This window comes from Zalophus californianus, chromosome 10, assembly GCF_009762305.2.
Source record: "Zalophus californianus isolate mZalCal1 chromosome 10, mZalCal1.pri.v2, whole genome shotgun sequence".
Taxonomy (NCBI): Eukaryota; Metazoa; Chordata; class Mammalia; order Carnivora; family Otariidae; genus Zalophus; species Zalophus californianus.
In genome coordinates, this window is record NC_045604.1 from 103,856,692 (window position 1) to 103,872,394 (window position 15,703).

General features: G+C 47.6%; 1 protein-coding gene across 3 annotated transcripts in view; it reads right to left on the minus strand.

The window, feature by feature from the left end:
* Positions 1-6,057: 6,057 nt before the first annotated feature.
* LIMK1 (LIM domain kinase 1) overlaps positions 6,058-15,703 on the minus strand; it is a 52,362-nt gene continuing 42,716 nt past the window's right edge. Inside the window, exons 16-17 of one of the 3 annotated variants that reach the window (XM_027612909.1) lie at positions 14,369-14,457; positions 6,617-6,636 (exon numbers count right to left, since the gene is read on the minus strand). In XM_027612909.1, coding sequence (XP_027468710.1) covers positions 6,632-6,636; positions 14,369-14,457 — 94 coding nt within the window. In that variant the 3' untranslated portion in view covers positions 6,617-6,631. Of the gene's footprint in view, positions 6,637-14,340; positions 14,458-15,703 lie in introns of those variants that run through there. The other 2 variants (XM_027612913.1, XM_027612908.1) reach the window with 2 other exon arrangements.

Genomic DNA, 15,703 nt, shown 5'->3' on the forward strand with positions numbered 1-15,703 from the left:
ATAAATGCAAAACCCCAGTATCTACCTCATGAGGTTTGGTTATCAGGATTAAATGAGCTCAATCACAGAATGCTCTTAGCATAATGCTAGATATGGCAATCCGTATTTCACATAGAACTTAGTACTATGATTATTACACTATGAAAACCTCCCTGTTTCTCCCAGGTGTGCCCCTTTGATCGCGCCATCAGGCAGTATTGTGGCAGCTGGTCATTTACGTTACCTTCCTTCCCCACTGGACAGTTGACTCCTTTAGCACAAGACTGATTTTAGCCTTTTGGCCTCTGGCCACCTGAGGTCTGGCTCCCTAGGCCTCTGGGTCACAAGGGGGGGATGGAGCAGGGAGAAGAAATAAGGGATGCCCAGGGCCATAGCTGGGGGCCCCTTGGCTCTGAGGACCCTAGCCAAGGAACCTGTGGTAATGTAGTCTGGCCCTGTGATGCCTGAGGTCACAGGGGTGGAGTTATTTACTCCCTGGGCAGAATCGAGGTTGCTCCCAGGCTCCCTGATCCGGCCGGTCCTCCCCAGAGTTGCTTCTCAAACCTCTACCTGACTTCTTGTGGCTTGGGCCAAAGTCACAACCTGGGGATCCATGGACCAAATTTACCCTCCTACAGAAGCCTCTCTACCCCCGACGTAAGTCTTTCAAAGAGTTGGAACATAATTCACTCAAATGTCTTGATTTCTTTTTTGTCATCAAACCCTGGGAAGATCTGATGACTGTGGGCTTTTATTTGTCTGTGGCACCAGGCACTGGAGTGGAGCATCAACCCCTCAGGCCATGCTGGGCTCCATGGCCCCCCCGTCTCCCAGCTGACTTACATCCAGCCTTTTCCTCTTTAAGGAACCGGGACGGCCACTGCGTTTGTATTCTGCCATTTCATACAGTGGTATCAGACTGTACGTTCCTTTTGTACATTTCCATCCCAAAGTATATTTCTTGGATTGACTCATGTTGATGTTTGTGGAACAAGTTCATTCTTTTGAACAGCTATGTGGTATTCCATTGTATGAGTAAACCACAATGTATTTATCCATTCCCTCACTAGAACCAGTGGGTGGTTGGGTATTAAACTACCCATTTCAGAAATGGTTAGAGATTTCTTTGAGTTTTCGATTCCTTTTTTCCTTAAAGATTTATTTTAGAGAGAAGGAGCAAACAGGCAGAGGGAAAGAATCCCAAGCAGGCTCCCCGCTGGGCCTGGAGCCCGACGTGGGGCTCGATGGTCCCCGAGACCATGACTTGAGCTGAAACCAAAGTCTGACACTCAACCAACGGAGCCACCCAGGTGCCCGTGGTTTTTCAGTTTCTTAAATACATTTTGGTAAGTTACTCTTTTTTTTTTTTTAATATTCACTTATCAGTTTTTTTTTTTTAAGATTTTATTTATTTATTTGAGAGGGAGAGACAGAGCACGAGCAGGATGGAGCAGCAGAGAAGAGGGAAAAGCAGACTCCCCACCCAGCAGAGAGCCTGAGGAGGGACTTGATCCCAGGACCCTGAGATCATGACCTGAGCTGAAGGCAGATGCTTAACTGACTGAGCCACCCAGGCACCCCGGTAAGTTATATTTTTAAGACATATTACCTATTCCATCTGAAACTAATGATGTACTATAAGTTGGCTAATGGAATTTAAATTTAAAAAGACATATTACCATTCCATGTAAGATTTAAAATTTACTATCCTGAAATGGTTCATAGTACAACCTCTCCTGTATCTATAATATGGTCCTTTTTCCTTCCAATAGTTTTTATTTCTATTCTCTCTCTCTCTTTATATCTTTTGCTTTTAGAAGACCCAGTTTTGGGTTTGAGGCCCCTCTTTTGTTTGTTCTCAATTTTATTGGTTCTTTTATTCTTTCTTTGGGATTTTTCTGTTTTGTTTTCCCCCCGTCTAACTTTCTGAGTTGACTGCCCAGCTCACTGACTTTTGGTCTTCATTTCTAACATATGTATTTAAGGTTATGAATTTTGCCTTACATATTCCTGTAACCATATCCTGCCAGTTTTGTTAGATGGCGTCTTCATTTCTTCTTTGACTAGTAAATACTGAGAAGTGTATTTTCAAGTTTTTGTTTATTTTTTTAAATTTATTTATTCGAGAGAGAGTGAGAGCGAGAGAGATCAGAGGGAGAGGGAGAAGCAGACTCGCTGCTGAGCAGGGAGCCCGAGGCGGGACTCGACCCCAGGACCCTGGGATCATGACCTGAGCCGGAGGCAGCTGCCTAACCGACTGAGCCACCCAGGCGCCCCTATTTTCAAGTTTTGAATGCATGGGGATTTGCTTATGTTTTGTCTCACTGAGTTCTCTCTATATTGTAATGTAGCCAGAGAATATGATATGCATGATAGTAATTTTTTGGTATTTATTAAGACTTGTTTCTAACTTAGCATGTGGTCAGTTTCTGAAACTGGTCCATGTGTATTCTGTAATTATCACATATGGAGCTTTATGAGGGTAGTTTATTTCTATTTTGTTTTTTAGAGTTCTTATTTTTTTCAAATATTTATTTATTAGAGAGAGGGGGCAGAGATTGAGAGCCTGAGCAGGGGGAGGGGCAGAGGGAGAGTGAAAGGGAAAAGCAGACACCCTGCAGAGTACAGAGCCCACCGTCAGGCTCCATCCCAGGACACTGAGATCATGACCTGAGCTGAAGTCAGATGCTTAACTGACTGAGCCACCCAGGTGCCCCAAGATTTTTTGTTTCAGTAATCTTTACACTCAACATCGGGGTTAAACTCACGACCCTAAGATCAAGGATCCCACGCTCTTCTGACTGAGCCAGCCAGGTGCCCTATGAAGGTCGTTTAAATCTTTTTTGTCCATACTAGTTTTTGTCTGCTGGATCTAGCTCTCAACTGGTGGGGGAGGTATTTTAATGTCTTTCACTGTGATTGTGGATTTGTCAAATTTATTTTCGTAAGTCTGTAAATTTTTGCATTGTGTATTTGGAGACTATGGTTATGGGCATACACGTTTCAGTTCTTTTATCTTCTTGGCAACTGATCCTTTTAACATCATGTAGTGACCCTCTTTATTCCTACTAGTGTTTTGTTTTGTTCTGTTTTTGACTTAAGGTTTGCTAGACTATGTCCATACTAATGTGTGGGACACACCTGCACACCAGCTTTCTTTTGCCTTGCATGTTTTTCCCTCATTTCCTTACGTTTAGCCTTTCTGAATCTTTGTATTTTTAGGTGAGCTTCTTGCGAATAGCAGATGGTTAAATATTATCAATAGCATACAATCATATAACCCTTTAATTGGCAGGTTAGTCCATTTGTATTTATTGTGATTACTGAGGTATTTGAATTATTTATGTCATTGTATTAAATTGGTCAATACCTTTTATTCCTTCCCCCAACCTGTCTTATAATAATTCTATTTAAAATATTTTAGAAATTGTCATTCAGTATCCAGCATGCATTTTTGATTCAACAAAGCCAAAAATTAATTGCAAACAAGATAAGGGCCCTAGAACTCTTTTTATTTTTTAAGTTACCTCAAACTCATGACCCTGAGATCAAGAGTCGCCCGCTCCTCTGACTGAGCCAGCCAGGAGGCACCCCTCTGCTGTCAGTCTTACTGATGTAGTTTTGGAATATTGGTGAGGTCCCAAGCCAATGGCCAAGAAAGAATTCTTGAGACATCTTTGGTGCAAAAAAGTCATTTTTTTTTTTAAGATTTTATTTATTTGAGAGAGACAATGAGATAGAGAGAGAGCATGAGAGGGGGGAGGGTCTGAGGGAGAAGCAGACTCCCTGCTGAGCAGGGAGTCCGATGCGGGACTCGATCCCGGGACTCCAGGATCATGACCTGAGCCGAAGGCCAGTCGCTTAACCAACTGAGCCACTCAGGTGCCCCAAAAAAGTGATTTTATTAAAGACCCGTGGGCAGGGGCGCCTGGGTGGCTCAGTCATTAAGCGTCTGCCTTCGGCTCAGGTCATGATCCCAGGGTCCTGGGATCGAGCCCCACATTGGGCTCCGTGCTCGGTGGGAAGCCTGCTTGCTTCTCCCTCTCCCACTCTCCCTGCTTGTGTTCCTTCTCTCGCTGTGTCTCTCTCTGTCAAATAAATAAATAAAATCTTAAAAAACAAAAAGTTAAAAAAAAAAAGACCCGCGGGCAGAAAAAGCTGCCACCCTGGGGTTGTAATGGCTGATTATATACTTGGGAGTTGGGGGAGGTAAGGAAAAAGGGAGGTACCCAAAAGGACTTTCATTTGCTAAAGAAGACTCTGAGGAAACGAACCATGAGAGACGATGGACTCTGAAAAACAAACTGAGGGTTCTAGAGGGGAGGGGGGTGGGGGGATGGGTTAGCCTGGTGATGGGTATTAAAGAGGGCACATTCTGCGTGGAGCAGTGGGTGTTATGCACAAACAATGAGTCATGGAACACTACATCAAAAACTAATGATGTAATGTATGGTGATTAACATAACAATAAAAATTATAAAAAAAAAAAAGACTCTGAGGACACTAGAGGCCTTGCTATTGTCAAGCTAAGGTTGTTTTTCCCTCTAACAAAGCATTAACATTAAGACAGCCTGGAGGGTCCCCTGGATGGCTCAGGTCATGATGTCTAAATCCTGGGATCGAGCTCCACCTTAACGGGGAGTCAGCTTCTCCCTCTCCCTCTCCCTCTCCCTTTGCCTCTCCCCCTGCTTGTGCTCTCTCTGTCTCTCTGTCTCTCTCTCTCTCTTTCAAATGAATTAAAAAAAGGCAGTCGGGAGTTTCCTGGAGGAATGTCACACATATCCCACCCAGGAGTTGGGGCTGGAGGGGCTGGGGGGCTGGAGGGTGGTTGTGGGGTGCCAGCTGTGATTTGTCCTCAGCTTGCCTTCTGCTCCCTCATCATTATGGTTAGATAATCAGCATTTTTTCCCCTCTGGTAGCTTTAAACTTTTTTTGTTGTTTGTTTTGCACATTCACCGTGATGGTTTCTAAATGAAGACTTACCATTTCTAAGTATGGGTCAGGTTTGTGCTTCTTGAATCTTTGAACTTGCGTCTTTTGACAGTTCTGAAAATATAGTCATCATTATGTCTTTAAATATGGCCCGTCTCCTGTTCTTTCTCCTTAGAGGATCCTCCTAGACCTGTGTTCACTTCTGTTATTCTCTCTTCAATGCCTTCTAACTTCCCCTTATTTTAGCTCTATGTGCGTTCTGGGCATAGAGAATCTGTTCCACAGACATGTGATCCCCCAGCTGGCTAGTTTTGATTTTAGCTATTTTAACCTGCTATATAACTCATTTCCTTTTTAAAAGTTTGTTTCAAGGCATCTGGGTGGCTCAGTCAGTTAAGCATCCGACTCTTTATTTTGACTCTTTTTTTTTTCCCAAAGATTTTATTTATTTATTTGAGAGAGAGAGAATGAGAGACAGAGAGCACAAGAGGAAAGAGGGTCAGAGGGAGAAGCAGACTCCCCGCTGAGCAGGGAGCCCGATGCGGGGCTCGATCCTGGGACTCCAGGATCGTGACCTGAGCCGAAGGCAGTCGCTTAACCAACTGAGCCACCCAGGCGCCCTTTATTTCGACTCTTGATTTTGATCTCAGCATTGTGAGATCGAGCCCTATATCAGGCTCTGTGCTGAGCGTGGAGCCTGCTTAATATTCTCTCTCTCCTCTCCCTCTCCCCCTCCTCCCCGCTCGCTCTCTTACGCTCTCTCTCTCTCTCAAAAAAAAAAAAAAAAGTTTGTTTCATGGAGTGCATGTTTCATTTTTAAAAGTTCTACTTGGTTCTTCCACACATCTGCCCCCCTATGATGTCTTATTCTTTGGAGTTCTGATTCCTAACATTTTTCCTTTAATCATTTGTTAAATCATTAAAAAAATTTTTTTTTAAATTTATCTACTTTAGGGTGAGAGGAGAGAGAGAGAGAGAGAGACACCAAGTGGGGCAAGGGGCAGAGGGAGAGAGAATCTGAAGGGACTCCCTGCTGAGCGTGGAGCCCGTTGTGGGTCTCGATCCCACCACCCTGAGATCATGACCTGAGCCGAAATCAAGAGTCAGATGTTTAACAGACTGAGCCACCCAGGCACCCCTTAAATCATTTTAAGTGAATTATAAGTACATCTGGAGAAGTATGCAAATTATAGGTGTACCCCTCACTAAATTTACAAAAGTGAACAAACCCTTGGAATCAATGCCAGGGTCAGGACTCAGAACATTGCAGAACCCACAGAAGCCACCCCAGTGCCCACTCCCAGTTTCTTCTTCCCTCTAAAGGCTCACACTTTTTATAGTCCTTTTTAGGCCTCATTTGATGTTGTCTTTCAGATCGTTGTGTGTGCAGGAGATCTTAGGCTTCTCATCTTCTGTTTGTTGTGTTCTCTGAGTTTCAATCCTAGCGCGTTGTCCCCCCAGGGATTTTGACATTTCTTAATGTGAGCTCATCCTTAGGGTGGCTGGTTCTTAATGATCCTTTCCTCCACTAGAATCTGTTGCAGCCTGGATAGAATGGAGTTATGGCTTCCGAGCTTTTCCCCTTTGCTTATGCCCCAGGAGGACCATCACACTGGGCTCAGTATTTATGTCAGTGTTTGCCCTGGGAGTTTCTGGACTGTCCCAGTCCGGTAAATTGACATCTCAAATCACGTGATGCTGGGTTGGGAGTTTTGGATTCTCAGGCTGAAACAGAAAAAGTGTGCTTGTTACCTCCCTATAGATTTTCTCACGGTCCCCAATTCACTTCTCAGAGATCTCAGGACCCCCTCTGGACGTGGGTGTGCCCCACGGCTGTCTTCTGTCCCCACCTGGGCTCTAAGCCCAACCCCTGCTGCTCACCCCTTCCTCAGCGCAGGGCAAAAGCAGGGTGAGCTTGTTAGCTGTCATCTGTGGGGGACAGGGCCCTCTTGTTTCTGGCATCTGGGGATTTCTCTTTCTTTTGTGCGAATGCAGCTGTGCATTTGAAATAATTTGTTTCACTGACCATTTGAAAGAATTTGTGATGAGAAAAATTTCAGGTCACTTTGGTGTGCAAAATCAGAAACACCTCAGGGGGTATTCACTGAGCTGTCCAGCACTTGAAAGGTAGTAATGTGGCTGTGGAGCTGATTTTTAATTTTCATTAATGGACACTGAAATATAAATAGTGACGGGTAGCTAGTGGCTCCCATATTGGGCAGCGCAGCCTTAGAAAGGAGAGAGTTGCTCCCCAAGGCCCCATGGGCTGGGCAGGCTGGGGTCAGACTAATCCCGGGGTGTGGACAGCCTGCATTCAGTCTTGGTCCACGTCTCTGACCATTTTGATGGAGCTCAAGTGGGAATCATGTGGGTTGGCCTAGATTCCGGAATTCTGTGGATTTGGACCTGCAAGTGCCTGATGAATGGGCCAGTCGGCCTGGAGGACGAGAGGCCTAGGTGGTGCCCCAGGGATCTGGATTAGGCCCCACCTGTTTATCTGTTGAGAGTGTGGCACAGAATTGAGGATTAGGAACACCTTGAGTGACAGTCAGGACCCCAGGGCCTCCTTTGCCCCTTAAAGCCTTGGCTTGCTTTCTTCATCCTCCGCCCCCCCCCCCCCATTCTGTTTACAGCCCTTTCTGACCCTCAGGCTTTCCCTGCAGGGCTCCTCCTCTGGCAGGGCTGCCCACCCGAGGAGCTCTAGCTCCCTGGGGAGCCTCGGTGACAGCCTTACACAGCGCAGGGTCCCCCAGACACATCGCACTTTTTCCTGCCTGGTTGTCTGGTTACCCATGCCCTTCCTCCTTCCGAGCTGTCCCTCTGTCACCCTCCCCCGCTTCTTGATGGGCGCATTTTCTTTCTTTCTTCCTTTCTTTTCTTCTTTCTTTTTCAAGATGTTATTTATTTATTTGAGAGAGAGCAAGCAAGACAGAGCAGGAGCAGGGGGAGAAGCAGAGGGAGAGAAGCAGACGCCCTGTGGAGCAGGGAGCCCAATGCAGGGCTCGATCCAAGGACCCTGGGATCATGACCTGAGCCGAAGGCAGCTGCTTAACTGACTGAGCCACGTAGGCGCCCCTCGTTCACTTTCAAAACCAATCTCAAATGTCACCTCCCCCAGAAAGCCCAATTTCTATACTCCCCAAACACTCCTGACATGTATACTTTTCTGACAGGTAAGTGTATGTATAGATGTGTACGTGTTCACGTATATATAAAGCGTTTATGAAAGCATACTTGGTGTGCACAACGGACAGGATTCAGACCTCATCCATGAGTAGACAGCGAGGTTTGTCTCCCTCACACCCTGGATTCCAGACCACCCAGTTCCCCTTTCCCAGGGCAACTGCTGTCCCTCACCACCAGGAACACCCTTGCTCAAGAAGAGCCTCAGGATTTCTTTTGACCTGCGGACAGTCAGCAAGTGCCTGGAGGGCAGGGCTGATCTTGTCCATTTTCTGCAGGCTCTCTGGGCACCGGAAGGCGTTGATGCTTGGGCAAACCACAGCCATCTGCAGACAAGGCTCCGGGGCAGTAAGCGGGAGAATAATGGAGCCTTAATGGGGGTCTGTGAGCCCCTGATAGAAGAGTGGACCAGAGCACTACTGTGAAACTCCCCCCCACGAGCTTCCCAAGGGCACAGGGTGGGAGCTGGAGCTTGGTCCTGGGCAGCACGGGCATCACAAACTGTAGCCCCGGCTCTTGCCACCGCCTTACACGAAAGTGACGTGGCTCAGTGCAGATGTTTCCGCCTGGGATGTTCCCACTTTCTCTGGCCTACCCTTGGAAATGCAACTCCCTTGCATTTGCATCAGGGAGACCCAGCAAGGCTCGAGGGGAGGGAGGTGGGAGAGGGGGAGGCCCGCAGAAACCCTCAGCTTGGAAATCAGGTGCCAACTTCTCCTTTCCAAGAATATTCTGACTGTCTGATCAAGGAAGATTTCGATTCAAGGGCAGCACATTTCTGGGCACCAGGCCAGGGAAGGACATGGATGCTCTCGCCGCGTCCCTACAAGAGCCGGATATAGAACCGAATGGAGAAAGCTGTGCAGGGAACACCGTCCACTCCTCGGCAAGTAGGGGTTGGACGATTACTTGAAAGATGGACGGTTGCCATATCCAGGGGCGCAGGGATGAATTTTGCTTTTGTTCCTCTTGGGACTGGCTCAGAGGTTTCCGAACGCACAGAAGAGCAAGCATAGGGGTGGTACACACAGCATGGGGCAGACTCCTGCAAAAGCTGCCCCACTCGGAGCACCGCTGAACTTGTTTTTTATCCTAAATTTGTTTTTCTAGCAAAGAGCCGACGCCAAAGGGAAGGGAGAGGTGGCAGGCTGTTGAGGGGTAGGGTCCTGAAAGGTATGGGATGATGGGTGGGGATCCATGCCAGGGGGAGGCCCTCCGTATGCACTTCTGGCTTTTCTTTTTGGCCCCGGGATTCTGCTCTGACAGCTCAAGCCTCAGGAAGAAAGGGAAGGTCCACATTGTGGGGGGGTGAAGAGGATCAGAGAGCCAGAAAAAATGGGGAGAGCTAGAAGATCATCTGAAGCAGTGGTGACAAGTCACGAGGTTGGGATGGAACCCCTCCCTGGAGTTCTGGGCGGAGGCAGTGTCGCCGCCAATGAGGTTTATTGCTAATTGGAAGCCCTCCCCCGGAGACCTCAGCGGCACTTGGCAGGGGAGACACTGAGCTTCCTGAGTCTCCTGGCCCAGGTGCTGGATGGCTAGTTGTGTCGTAAAAGCTGGGGGAGCTTGGTGACCCTGGGGCCACAGGTGTCACTGTGCTTGGTTGGAAGTCACCGTCTGGTCTTACCTGACCAGCCCCATCCCCATCCCCAGTCTGTCCCCCACACTGAGTCCTTCTCTGGTGCCAGGCACTCCCAAGTCCTTGCTCACCTCTGTGCCTTTGCCTATTCTGTTCCCGCTTCCCAGAACGCCCCTCCCTCTGTGTCCCCGTTGCTCCCACAAACCCACCAGACAACCCCCTACCTCTTTTCTGCGCTCCCTGCACATGCTGCTTCCTCCGGGGAGCCCCTCACAGCATGGTCTGTTGGCATGTCTGCCTCCCCAACTGTGCTGTGGGTCGTCCGGTCTGAGGGCCCCATGGGGTTCATTTCTAGCCCATTCATCCCCCCGAAGCACAGGCAAATGGCTGGGCCGCTCATGCTTGCTGAAGAAATGAATTTTTGAAAAGCTTGTAGCATTACTTCTGGATAAGTGAGGCGCGTGGCTTTTTAAAACTGAGCTGATGTGGAATTTGTACCCAGCTGGAAAAGTCGTTCTGAGAGGTGGGGAAGCAAATGCCACCCATCTTTAAGGTAATGTCAACAGACATCCACTGGCTCTGCTCTACCAGCATTGCAGTTTCTCGTGCACACACCCATCTGCCCCCCGTCAGCGAGGACAGAACATCCACGCCTGCACAGGCATGGTCCCCAGCTTCTTGGGGATGGCGATCGGTCCAGATGGCGCGCACATGACCCAGCAGGTCAATCAGTCGCCTTCCTCGCAATCGATGCCTGTTTGCAGGAGGCAAACCCTCCCTTGCTGCGGTTGCTCAGCTGGAACTGCTTGGTGAGCCACTGGATTTGATTTGTGCTTTGGTTCATTTTTCTTAAGCCAGTTTGAGTTGGTTTCCATCGCCAAAATCCACAAAAGGCCACGTCAGGGCAAGTGCATGCTTCTGACTGGTCGGAGAAGCATATCGGGCCTGAGCAGTGCAGTTTTAGAGGTAGGGAAATAAAATGCCGCTCGTTCCCAGTGTGGGGAGAGGTCTGGAGACTGCGTCGTATATGTAAAATGAGGAAGACTTGGGGACTTTTAGCCAGGAGAAGGGAAGGCTCCCGTGGCTGCAGAGAGGCATGCCGAGAGGATTGGACTTGGGTAATAGCTGAAAGATATGAGAGGAGGGGCGACCGGACAGTGACCAGAGCTGTCTGACAATAGAGGCACTGCCATATGAGGTAGTGAGAGCCCCGTCACTGGAGGTATTCCAGCAGAGACGGAAGATGGAATAGCGGGGAGCCTGCTTCTTCCTCTGTCTGCTGCTCCCCCTGCTTGTGCTCTCTCTCTCTCTCTGACAAATAAATAAAATCTTAAAAAAAAAAGAAAAGGATTGATGGGGGCCATGTTTCAGAGTTAACAGGGAATTAAAAACCCCAGCAGGCAAAGTAGCCCCAGAGCTTTGACTGGTTCCTTATGTGACCAACAAAACAAAACAACTATAAAATACTTTTCTGAAACGATTGGGGAAACTTAACTAGGGACTAGATATCAGATGATAATACTGGGAGTTACTGTTAGTTCTCTTGAGTCTGATAATGGACTTGTAGTTTTGTTTTGTTTTTTAAGATTTTATTTTATTTTTTAAAGTAATCTCTACACCCAACGTGGGTCTTGAACTCACGACCCCAAGATCAAGAGTTACATGCTCTACCGACTGAGCCAGCTAGGTGCCCTGGGGTTGTGGTTTTTTTTTGTTGTTGTTGTTTTTGTTTCTGAAGATTTTATTTATTTATTTGACAGAGAGAGCACAAGCAGGGAGAGCGAGGGGCAGAAGGAGAGGGAGAAGCAGGCTTCCCGCAGAGCAGGAAGCCCAATGCGGGGCTTGATCCCAGGACCCTGGGCTCATGACCTGAGCCGAAGGCAGATGCTTAACTGACTGAGCCACCCAGGTGCCCCGGGATTGTGGTTTTGAAGAGGACGTAGTTTTGGGTCATGCATGTTGAAGTATTCAGTGTGTTCAAGAAGTGAAATATTACAATCTTTGGGAATTAATTTCGACTGGCTCAGCAAAACCAACCAACCAACCAACCAAGCCTATACACACCCAGGTAAATGTCACCAATCATTGAATATAGATGGTGGGCCTAAGGGGCTCATAAACCCATTATTTCAACTTCTCTTAATATTTGAAATTTATCATGATACAAAGTTTGGGGGAAATCTCAACAACAGCCCATTGGCACAGCATTTTATCCTGTGTGTTAACTTTTGTGTACAGTCATTTGTAAGCTAAGCAGAACCAAAAGCCCAGGTGATAATCAGAATGGCCCTGGGACAGTAGGGTGGGCGTGGGATTTCCAGGATCTGGGAGGGTTTCAGAAGCACTGGGATGAGGCTGAGAGGGGGCCTGGGTGGAATGAGGAAGGGCCTTGAGTGCCAGGTTAAGGAGGCAGATTTTATCTGCAGGGGCTTAAGCAAGCCACCAAACCGCTGGGACAACCTGGGACAATGTTGGCATGTCAGTGGGAGCAGTGAGGGTGCTGGTGGGTAGGAGAAAGGAGCCTTAGTCTAAGTGCCTTGAGGGGCAAGGCAGCCTGGGGGGGGGGGGTCTGTGATCATCAGGGGAGATAGGAGTCCCCTCTGAAGGGAACGGCTGCTACTTGGGGACAGCTGATAGTCCCTCCAAGGGGGCAAAATGCATGTGGGTCCAGAGAACTTCTCAAGAGTATCCAGAATTCTTTCTTTGTATGAGAATCCTCTAGTTTATAGCGTAGGCGCATTTAAAAGTAGAAGCAAAACAAAACCCTGTTGGAAGCAGACAAAGCCCTGGTCAGGTTCTGGGGCCACCATCCCTGGGGGAGTGAGGAGGTGTGACAGTCCAAGGGGGGGTGCTGGGTCCGACCTCAGGTGACAGTGGGGAGGCCTGACTACAGAGGCACCCAGAGGTGGACTCCATCCAGGAGACCTGGTGACTAAGCAGATTCAGGAAGGGGAGGGCGGAGTCCAGGGCGACTCCCAAGTGTCCAGCGTGGGCCACTGCTGGGCGGGGAGGACACTCCAGAGGCAGAGTCACAGGAGGAGGGCAGGATGCTGGGGGAAGGGGAAGTTGGCGTCTGGGCTAGAGACCTGGAGAGCGAGCCTGAGGCCCCGGGGAGGGCTCCCGGAGGAGGAGCCCTCCAGGGAGAGTCTTAGAGTCAGGAAAGAGTCTGAGAGTCTGAGGACAGAATGGAGGAGGTGGGAGGGAGTGGAGAAAGCAAGCCAAGGCTTTAAGGGGCGAAAGAGGCCCTGGGGTCCTGACTGTCACTCAGGGTGTTCCTAATCCTTCTCAATTCTGTGCCACACCCTCAACAGATAAACAGGTGGGGCCTAATCCAGATCCCTGGGGCACCACCTAGGCCTCTCGTCCTCCAGGCCGACTGGCCCATTCATCAGGCACTTGCAGGTCCAAATCCACAGAATGGAATCTAGGCCAACCCACATGATTCCCACTTGAGCTCCATCAAGATGGTCAGAGACATGGACCAAGACTGAATGCAGGCTGTCCACACCCCGGGATTAGTCTGACCCCAGCCTGCCCAGCCCATGGGGCCTTGGGGAGCAACTCTTTCCTGTTTTAGAGGGAGGGAAAATGGCCTTTTATTGAGCAGTTACTATGTGCTGGGCTGTCAGGTGCTACCTGGTTTGATCGCATATCAGACCTGAACAATGGGCATTTTGCTGACCACAACGTGTCGGCCTACGTGTCGGACATTCATTCATTCAACATATATTTATCCAGTATCTCCTGTGGGCCATTAAACTGCATTGGGTGTTGGGGATACAAAAATCTAAGACACTAGGAATTGAATCAGGAATCAAGTTGTGTGTTGCTTTAAAATTACACAGAAATGATCCCCACCCCCACCCTAATCTGGCCCCAGCTCCACCCAGATTTTGGCATACTCCCTAGCAGGCTGTATCAGAATTTTGGCAGGACAAGAGGGGCTATGAAGCTTGTTCTCCTGCAAAACCTCCCCATATGTCTCTGATTTGGCAGGCTAAGATAACCAGAGAACTCTGCTAGTGAAATTCTTTGAAATGTTTCCATAAAATTTTTAAATTTATTTTAAATGCACAGCTGAGCTCCCATGACAGAGAAATCCCAGGAGTCTAGGAACAAAGAGGGGACTAAACACGGTAGATGATAGCCAATGAGTTGATAATGTTGGTAATTCCCTTAGATGTCAATGAAGGTCATTAGCCAGGAGTGACGGGAGATGAGACTCCGTACTAGGGTTGCGAGAAAAGTACAGGATACCACAGGATGCCCATTTGTGTGTGTGTGTATACAGACAGATATATGCATTACATGCATATACGTATACGTGTGTATACAGACAGATATATGCATTACATGCAAACACACATATACGTAAATACATTTTTTTTTTGGCTAAATATGGCAGCCTGGACCCACCTAAAATGGAAATTGTAGGGGCTCTCGGGTGGTTCAGTTGGTTGAGCGTCTGACTCATGATCTCAGCTCAGGTCTTGATCTCAGGGTCATGAGATCGAGCCCCGTGTTGGGCTCCACGCCTAGCGAGCCCCCCCAAAATGGACATTGTACCCAAGAGCCCTGTTGAGTTGAGTCTTGAAAAGCCACTGTCAGTGAAAGGCCTAAGTAGAGACAGTGTGTCGGGGTGGGGGGTGACAAGCAAGCTTGTCCACCTCGGTGTGAGAATTCAAAACCCTTGACCTGATTTCACATGTGCGGGATTCCAGATCACTCCACAGGAATGGTTCAGTCTCTTGCAAGCCAAGAAATCAACAGAAATAAAGATACTCCTGAAGAAGAAAAAAAAAAAAGTAAGGATGGGGCGTGATGGGGGTCCTGAATGTGTGCCCCTAGACTGTAAGTGATTCTCCAAATAAAATGAAAAACAAACAAATGATGAGTTTATAGTCTAAAAATGTCAAAATAATATGAAATCAGAGAGGGAGACAAACCGTAAGAGACTCTTAGTTCTAGGAAACAAACTAAGGGTTGCTGGAGGGGAGGTGGGCGGGGTGATGGGGTAAGTGGGTGATGGGCATTAAGGAGGGCACTTGATGTGAGGAGCACTGGGTGTTATACGCAACTGATGAGTCACTGACCTCTACCTCTGAAACTAATAATACACTATATGTTAATTGATTTTAAATAAAAAAATTTAAAAAAAGTCAGCGCCTTGAGATAATTTCCCTCATGACTCAGAGGCACAACAATTAGGACAATCAGAGCCGCCCCCCCCCGGCCCCCATCTTGAGATTATACAACAACAATATGAAAGGGAACATAAAGTTCAATATGTTGATTATGATTAAAGACATAAAATAAGAAATCCAAATCCTAAGAAAACAAACACCTTAAACCCCCCTGGATTTGACAACCAGAGTTTCTAAAAATGAAAAATGTAGGGGCGCCCGGGTGGCTCAGTCATTAAGCATCTGCCTTCAGCTCGGGTCGTGATCCCAGGGTCCTGGGATCGAGCCCCGCATCAGGCTCCTTGCTCGGCGGGAAGCCTGCTTCTCCCTCTCACACTCCCCCTGCTTGTGTTCCCTCTCTTGCTGTCTCTCTCTCTCTCTCTCTCTCAAATAAATAAATAAATAAACCTTTAAAAAATAATAAATAAAAATGAAAAATGTAGTCACTGAAACAAAGATCACAGTGACACCTTCAACACGTGGATTGAATAGCAGCCTGAACACCGTGGAAGAGAGGATGAGTGAACTGTGATAAGAAATTTCAAGGAGTACAGAGAGCTGAAATGATGAAAGAAATATGAAAAAGAAGTTAGGAGACACAGACAATAGGATCAGAATATTCAGCATCTAATAGAGTTTCCAGAAAGAGTATGATTCAGAGGACGAGGTAGAGGTAATATTTGAAGGTAGAATGACTTAAGAGTTTTCTGGAATTGTTGAGTCCTGATTTCTCCAGAAGTGAGGAAACACTGTGAATCCTGAACATAATGAAAGATAGGTCCGTGTAGATTTCTGCAGTAGAAATATGCAGAAAAATGTTTAAAAAAAGATTTTCTCTCAGATCCTT